This window comes from Rutidosis leptorrhynchoides, chromosome 5 (genome assembly GCF_046630445.1).
Source record: "Rutidosis leptorrhynchoides isolate AG116_Rl617_1_P2 chromosome 5, CSIRO_AGI_Rlap_v1, whole genome shotgun sequence".
Classification (NCBI taxonomy): Eukaryota; Viridiplantae; Streptophyta; class Magnoliopsida; order Asterales; family Asteraceae; genus Rutidosis; species Rutidosis leptorrhynchoides.
In genome coordinates this window covers 376117571-376126364 of record NC_092337.1, presented here as the reverse complement: position 1 = coordinate 376126364, position 8794 = coordinate 376117571, and the positions used below count along the sequence as shown (strand labels likewise).

Below are 8794 nucleotides of genomic sequence, written 5' to 3'. Positions count from 1 at the left end.
CAGATTGACTGAATCTGCAAAAAAAAAAAAATCTGAACAGAAAAAAAAAATCTGCAAAAAAATATATATATATATGTGAATCTGCACGAGTTCCATGAATTCTCTACTACCATGAGTTCTCCATGGATCCTCACCCTATATATATATATATATATATATATATATATATATATATATATATATATATATATATATATATATATATATATAACGCTAACCATCCAGCCTGCATCAATTTTTTTTCGCTTAGCTAAGCGGGCCCGGAGCATTATCTAGTTTACATTGTTAGTAGAATAGAAAAATTATTTAAAAGTGAAACAGGTTGTTTTTAAATTATGGAAAATCAATCAATCGTCCAGCAAATGTAAAACTACAATTCCTAAATTTCCGATCAAACACAACAATCGGACAACATTCTAGAATAACAAAGTAGCTGTCAGTCAACGTTGAAGCCAATTTCCACTTCAATTCAGCAACCATGAATTCACTTTAATGCCAACCACTGTTGTTTCACAGACCCTCTTTTTATCAATAAAATCCCTTCAATTTTTTTTATATTCTTATTGAATTATTAAATTAATCGTCCACTTTACTTACTTTAGTCAAACAGGTAACAACAATTCAATTCATCTGCTGAATTATGTAACTTTTTATCTGGGATCTTGTTTTTGTTTCTGGGTTTCACCGTTCAAAGTCAAATTTCATGTTTATATGTTGCATTTTTTTTTTTTTTTTTTTTTTTTTTTTTTTTTTTATCATCGATCATATTTTTTGTTTCGTTTGATAAACCCTAATGATATAATCAGGTAATTGTGTGTGTTTTATCGTTGTTAATTTTATTTTATTAGTTTAGTGTATACTGATTACTTGGATGATAATTAATTGTTTAATGAAAATGTTAATTTTTGTATTTTTCAAAGATTTTGAGCTTTTACTGATGGGAATTTAAATTTTACTTTTACTTTGTAGAGTTGTAAAGTGATCATATATTGCAAAATGGGATCCTTGTGTTCGTGTTTTCGTTCGTTCGATCCTGATGATGAAAGTGTAGATTCGGATGATCACGAACAAGTTCAAGAATCTAGTGGTGTGGTTAATAGAAATGCGCAGGATAATTTCGCTTCGTTTTTACACAATTTGACTAATAAGGTTAGCTTATCCAATCTAGATCCATTTTTCTATATAACTAGTAAAATGGGCTCGCGCGATGCCGCGGGACCTTTCGGGTTGTATATTCATAGTTAATGGATCGTTATGTATTTACAGAAGTAAAAACGTTTTACTACGGTTGTTTTTAAATACATGTAGTTAGTATCTAATGTACCTAATGGCCTTTTTAACGGCATGAAGATCGTGTAAAAAAAAAAGGGAAACAGAATTATCGATATGATGTAGTTAGTTTGGGGAGTTTATTATAGGTTATGGAACACTGATCTAAATACACGTAATTAGCGTTTTTTTTTTTTTTGGAAGTGTCCGTGTCGCGTATAGTTAGTCTCGTTGTGTTCGTTAGATTTTTTTGAGTTGAACGGTGGGTTCGAAAAAAATTAACGCGAGCCGAGCGGGAAGATATGTCCCGTTGAGTATTGAATAGAATCCGAGGTATTTAGCGTTTTTTTAGAAGTGTCCGTTTCGCGTATAGTTAGTCCCGTTGTGTTCGTTAGATTTTTTTGAGTTGAACGGTTGGTTCGAAAAATTTTAACGCGAGTCGAGCGGAAAGGTATGTCCCGTTGAAAATATGGGTGAAGTTTAATTAAGTGTTTTTATTAAAATATTGGTTTTACATTTGATACCCCTGGTTTGAGGGTTGGGATGTAATTTTTTACATTTTTTAGGGGGTGTTTTGTATTTTTTTTTCCCTTTTTTCCTTGTTGGCGTTTTTGGGGGAATTTGGGTGGTGGTTGGGATAAAACGACCAAATTTTGGCTGTTGGTTAGTATATATGGTAATTTCGCTTCGTTTTTACACAATTAGTAACTATCTTTTTGTATGACTGGAAATTGTGTGATTTTCATGAGGATTGTGTTTACATTTACAAGCTACCGTGCCGTATCTAACATGAGATTTTTGTTGTGTTTGTTGGTGAAATGTGGTCAAATAGAATATTATTCTTGAACTAATTTCGTAGTAATCATGAAATATTTATAGTAGCCCATATTGTAACTCTATCTGTATGTTTTTTTGATAACTTGATGATGTATTTTTGGTATCAAAATTAATACGACTGGTGCTTAAGATGATAATTTATTAATCTAAGTATTGTAGGTGTTTTTGGTATGAAAATTGATACGACTTATGATATTGCTAACACAGTAGCAGTTTTAGACTGTAGATGTAATGTGTGTCCTTAGTACCATCGAAAAACAAGAGGATAAGCAAACTTTCGTCTGTTTTTGAGGTGCATAATTAGATCAATTGTAACATTTCACTCTGATTGATAAACTGCTGAATAGTTAGTTTGTGTTTGGTCCATAAGTAAATGACTATTTTTGTAACATAGTGACTAATTAAGCTACTTTTGGCTTGGCTGATGATAGCTTGTTAATTTAGGTAAGTGTTAAATGAAGCGATATAATTGATATGGTTGGATAATCTGAAGCTAGCCCTTACAAATCTTCTTTATTAGGCATGGAAGTGAAATAACAAAAAGTTTTAATGATTTCTATTTTCTTATTTCTTAGACTATTAATTATAGCTATATCAATCATCGATATATTTCATATGAAGTATGCACGCTTTAGCATTTGTTGATATTTAAGCCTTTTCAAAGCTTTCAAGTGATCACCTTCTTGAAAAGTCAAATTTTACTCAGTTGCATTATTCATTCTTATTATTGAATGAGTATTCCGACCCATGCCTACATTTATATCTGTATAGGTTAGAATGCTTCTTTGTTACAGCTTCTTAAGTAAAATATTTGTTTTGGCCATTTAATAATGTCATGTTGTTGTTGTTGTTGTTGTTTTATGTTACCGATCTCATTTATATGTGGTATGAGCTGATATGAAGGTGTGATTTGGAACTCGTTTACTGGTTTCATATATCTAGTTGTATGTTGGTATTTTTCAGAAAGGAAAAAATATATATGTAATTTAAGTGTGGAAATATCCTTTCCAAGTTTCCATCATGACAAAATAGAATGGGTATCTTATGAAGGCATTCTTGATTGTCTTTTTAACAAAAGAAAACTACGATGTGTAACCGCGACTAGGCCGGCTAGTCGGGATTTTGAAATACCCCGACTTGGCCCAATTACTTAGTTAAAGTGATCAAATGTTCAATTTAGTCCGTCAAATTCGGATTTATTAGTTCAAAGTTAGAATGATTCTGTCAAAGTAGGTCAAATACAATCAAAATTAAAGTTGGTCAACATTCTGATTAGTCTCCGACATGGCCGATTAGTCTTTACATGGCCCCGATTGACTAATCCCTTTACAACCTTGCCATATGTAGCACAATTGCATCCTTGTATTGATGAAGCACACAACATATAGATAAACAATTGAGAACGTTAAGTTTTTAAGGATTCAATTGTCAATTTCATATTTCAATAGTGTGAAGCTGTTCTCGGAAGAAGAGGAAATGAACCTGCACCGTGGTCTTATCAAGGTCCAAGTTCATCACAAACTACAATAGCCCAAATAGGCTCATCTGGTTCTAGTAGCAGCAGCAGCATATCTTTTATAAGGTATGAGAAAGGGTCAAATCTTTCACAAGTAGAACCCGAACCAGTTTATGAAAGCAACATTCAGTTAATACCAAGTGAAGAGGGCCCACTGAAATGTCATCCAGAAACTCATTTAATGGCTGCACTGAACAAAGTCAAAACTAATATCAACACCGTATCACAAGATGATGAGGATGTTTGTCCAATATGTTTGGAAGGTAACAAAAAGTATGGAGTAGATATGGCAAATTGGGTAGGTTGGGTTATAGGCCAAAAAGGTTCGGGTCAAAACGGGTCAGGTCTAGTCGACTGGAAAACACTTCTGCGCATATAATTTTTTCAATCTTTTTTTCTTACAAATACGTGTCTAAATTGTAAATAAAAATTAAGTAATTTTATGCACCAAAAATTCGGCTTGGATTCCTTTGAATGGCTTTCGGCTGGTTTGACCTGTTTTCTTATTAGCTAAATTATTGTTTTTTTCCCATTTGACCCGTTTGAAATAAAAGATAACCCCGTTTTGACCTTTCGTAAGTAAATGGGTTGATATTTCCACCACTAAATCGATGAGGCTATTTTATACGTGGGTTGACTTTTTCATTTGAAATTTAATTCTTTGCAGAATATACTAATGAAAATCCTCGGATTGTTACCAAGTGCTGGCATCATTTTCACTTAGGTTGCATTTACGAATGGAATGAAAGAAGTGAAACTTGCCCAGTTTGTTCAAAGGTAATATTTTTATCTTTTGTCTGCCTTTTGACTTTTTCATAGTCAACGTAATTATGTTTAGGATCCAAGCTGACAATATATCCTTCTTTTGAAGACTAGTACGTATATATTTGTTATGTTTTGTTGTTCCATCTATATCTTTGTAATCATTTATAGTTAAATAACTGCACAAAACCTTTGCATCTGAAGTTTACTAATTTGACCATAAAAGTCAATGCTAATAGTTCTTGATTTATTACTGTGTTGTCTTTGTAGTTGATGGTATTTGAGGAGATGAATTGACACCAATGCCCTTTTGAGTTCACCATAAATGGCTTGATAAAAAAAAAGCTGTTGGCATGAACAATGATCAAGGAAAACAGGTGAAGGAATGTGTTCTTGAAGACTACATTGTACATACAAAAATTTAAGACGAGATCATACAGAAAAATGGTGTCACACGAAGATTGATGACGAACTGTTTTCAGCTTCTTATAATCTATTCCAACTTTCGTCAAATGGTGAAAATGGGTTTTGTTCTTGTTGATATCTGATAAGTGCATATCTGGATTTGTTTCTTTGTATATATGGGGGTTGCGTTTTATAGTTTCGTAAAAACAAAAAAGTTCTTTTGGTCTTGAACTAATGGTCGTTAATACATGGAACAGAAATAGATTCATCCATTTTCAAATTATGTTGTGAAAACTGTTCCAAAATTCTCAGAATTTCATGGTAGTGTTCCATAACAAACCTTGAATCTATCATCTTGTAATTATTAAAATTACTGACAAGAAACTTCTTACTATAAGCGTCTTCAGCCATGTAGATGAGTTATGGTTTGGCGTAGATGAGTTACTCTAGAGTCGGAGCACAATCGATTTAATAGTGATTAAAGTTTGACACATTGCTTACAGATCTACGATTACACTTATGATTACAACGAATATAAATAAAAAAAAACCAGCTCTGTGTCAAAATACACTAAGAATGTGTTTGGCACATAAACTTATTGCAGCTTCATTTTTGTAATTTAACGTTGTACAAGTCATGTTTTAAAAAATTACAGTTACCATTGTGACTATATTTTTTTTATTTCATTTTCTTATTATATTATATTATATTATACCTATACTCTAAAAGGCAAAGGCTAAATGAATAGTGCTCGAGGGTATTTTCGACTTTTTACTCTTTTTTCCCCTATATTCTAAAAGGCAAAGGCCAAATGAATAGTACTCGAGGGTATTTTCGACTTTTTTCTCTTTTTTTTCCCTATATTCTAAAATGCAAAGGCCAAATGAATAGTACTCGAGGGTATTTTCGACTTTTTACTCTTTTTTCTCTCCCTATATTCTAAAAGGAAAGGCCAAATGAATAGCACTCGAGGGTATTTTCGACTTTTTACTTTTTTTTTTCTTTTTTTTTTCCAATTCAACCACAATCCACCCCACACTTTATCCAAAAAATCAAATCCACCCCTCAAACAGGGGGGTAAAGTGTCAATTAACCATTCTCATAAAAAATCTTAATCAAACTCCACCCAAATATTCAACGGGCCATATCTTCGCACTCGCAACGAGTTAAATTTTTCCGCCACCATCGTTAAACTCGAAATAATTTTAGGAACACAATGTCACTAGCTATAAGCAAAACGGGCGCTTTTTAAAAAACGCTAAATATTTGGGGTACTTTTCATTCACGTTAATTCCCCGTTAAATTTTTAAAAGTCGACAACTCCATAGCGAAACGCGGAGATACACATATATTGTTAATTTTAAATAACATTTAAATCTTTCACGGGTTATACCTTTTAGTTCGACTCGAGTTGCGTTTCAACAATATCATCGTTAGCCACAAAATTTTTTTTACAAACTAAACACAATAAAATACATTAAAACCGAACCCCCGGCGCGAAGCGAGGGTTCGAACACTAGTTATAACCATGAGGCTTTAGCTTATCTGTACGAAAAAAAATCCTTCAACCAAGAGGGGAGGTTGATAGTTCATGTCTCACTTGAAGATGCTAGGTACTAATATTTGTGGTGGTTGTACATAGTATGTTGTTGACTGTGGAGAGCTTTAAACAAAGAAAACGAAGTTGAGACCCTTGCCAAACGTGAGGGGTCTGCTGCCAAACGCGAGGTCGAAAATCAAGTTGTTCAAAACACAAGAATATGGTTCGAAAGATGGGTCCCGATACGCGATCCAAGGTCGCCAGGCGCTAGATCTTGGACAGAAAGTCGTTCGATTTGTTTCTTTATCTGTGTAACTCCATAAATTGTAACCATAGTCTCATGTAACATTGTGCATGTAATTTATAGTAGAAAATCTCTGGTTTGCGCTCATGGACTAAACCATCCTGCATGTTTAGAGTTGGGATGTAGCCACGTTGAATCTTTGTGTCGTGGATTATTTTTTTGTTTTTTTTTTTGTTTTTGGACAGCTGTTAGGATCACCCAGGGGAATTAATCACCCACGCGTTCATCTCTTACACAGTTATACCCGCCCCAAACCGCATGCCCAGGAGGAAAACGAAGAATCTAGGTTTTGTTTTGCAACACGTATCGAGATCTAGAGACTAGAGACTTAGTTGATCCTGAAAAACTTAGGGGTATGTTTAGGGTATCCGAGGGAGTTGATCACACTAGGATTGTCGTTGGTTCTGGCGGGTTGTTATGCAATCGAACGTGATAATTTTATGATGATGGTGCTTTTTAGCGAGGGTTACGGAGTCAAAAGGTTGAATCGATGGGTCTATTACAAGAGAGATTTTTGGGAGATCTGGGTGTCGGGTCTGAGTTCTTATACATCGCTATCCTGTGCGATGGAATTACCGAGCTATCAAATGAGGATAATATTCATAGTGGGTTCGTTAACAGTTTGATCACCTTGAATTTTGGACTGTAGGTAGCAGGTACATTGATGTGAAAGCTAAGGGGTATAAAATACTATTAAATTTTAGCAGAAAAACACTATTAAATACGATACAATTTTACACAAGATATTTATTTATTTATAGAATGGATATACTTAAACCTTGCTACAACACTTATAGGCAGTGTACCTAATCGTTCAGTAGTGTAGTTTTTAGTAAGTCCGGTTCGTTCCACAGGGAAATCTTTAAGCAAAGCTCAACGCTATATTAGTTTACTTTTATAAAAATACAAATATATATATAAGTAATATTATTATTATAAAGGGGGGTTTTTACCGTTTAATGACCGGTTTGTCGATTTTAAAACTTTAGTCGCAGTTAAAACCTAATGTAAAATATAAAATAAATACAAGACTTAAATTAAAGCGTAAAGTAAATAACGATAATGAAATTGCGAATAAAAATGCGATAAAATAAACTTGCGATAATTAAAAAGTACGATAATTAAAAGTGCGATAAAATAAAATAAATAAAAGTGCGATAATTAGAAGTGCAATTAAATATAAAATAAAGGAAATTAAATATGAAATAAAATAATTATGCTTATTTAAACTTCCGTAATCATGATGTTTGACGTGTTGATTTTAGTTTTATGCCCATGGGTTAATTGTCCTTTGTCCTGGATTATTCAATATGTCCGTCTGGTTTTTGTCCATAACAGTCCATCAGTCATAAATGTAAATTGCAAGTGTCCTTGACAAATTATTATTATACCCGAAGATAAATATTCCAACTAATTGGGGATTCGAATTGTAACAAGGTTTTAATACTTTGTTTAATGAATACACCAGGTTATCGACTGCGTGTAAACCAAGGTTTTACTACTTTGTTAACAATTACACCAATTACCCTTGAATGTAATTTCACCCCTGTTTTAATTATTCTAGTGGCTATTAATCCATTCCCGTGTCCGGTTAAATGAACGATCATTCGTACATATAAATACCCCGCCCATCGTGTCCGATTGAGTGTATATGGTAGTTTATAGGGACGCCCAATTGTAAATCTTTATATTAACATTAACAAACTTTCATTTAGTTAAACAAATATAAAGCCCATTAATAGCCCATAGTCTAGTTTCCACAAGTGTCGTTCTTTTGTCCAAACCCCAATTATGGTACAAAGCCCAATTACCCAATTTTAGTAATTAGCCCAACATCATGATTACTTCGTTTTAAATAAGCATAATAATAACTTAGCTACGAGACATTAATGTAAAAAGGTTGAACATAACTTACAATGATTAAAAATAGCGTAGCGTTACACGGACAGAATTTCGACTTACACCCTTACAACATTCGCTAACATACCCTTATTATTAGAATTATAATTAAAATTAAAATATAAATTATAAATATAAATATATTTACGTATGAAGAGGAAGGAAAAAGATGTGTTGAAATTTGATCAGAATTCGGTTGGCTTTATAGCCAGACTTGATTTTTGGGGCTCCGCGACTCGCGGCAAAATGGCCTTAAAACTCC

The 8794-nt window shown here is 33.2% G+C and overlaps 1 protein-coding gene across 3 annotated transcripts; it reads left to right on the top strand.

Moving 5' to 3' along the window:
* The first annotated feature begins 328 nt into the window (after positions 1-328).
* Positions 329-5054, top strand: LOC139848134 (uncharacterized). 3 transcript variants are annotated; one of them, XM_071837864.1, is made up of 5 exons: positions 329-504; positions 970-1149; positions 3555-3885; positions 4290-4399; positions 4655-5054. In XM_071837864.1, the coding sequence occupies exons 1-5, from the start codon at positions 493-495 to the stop codon at positions 4679-4681; spliced, it is 660 nt and encodes a 219-aa protein (XP_071693965.1). In that variant the 5' UTR covers positions 329-492; the 3' UTR covers positions 4682-5054. The 3 variants fall into 3 exon arrangements, with proteins under 3 accessions (XP_071693965.1, XP_071693966.1, XP_071693967.1); XM_071837865.1 differs by having other exon boundaries at positions 329-610; XM_071837866.1 differs by lacking the exon at positions 329-504 and adding an exon at positions 760-806.
* Positions 5055-8794: the final 3740 nt, after the last annotated feature.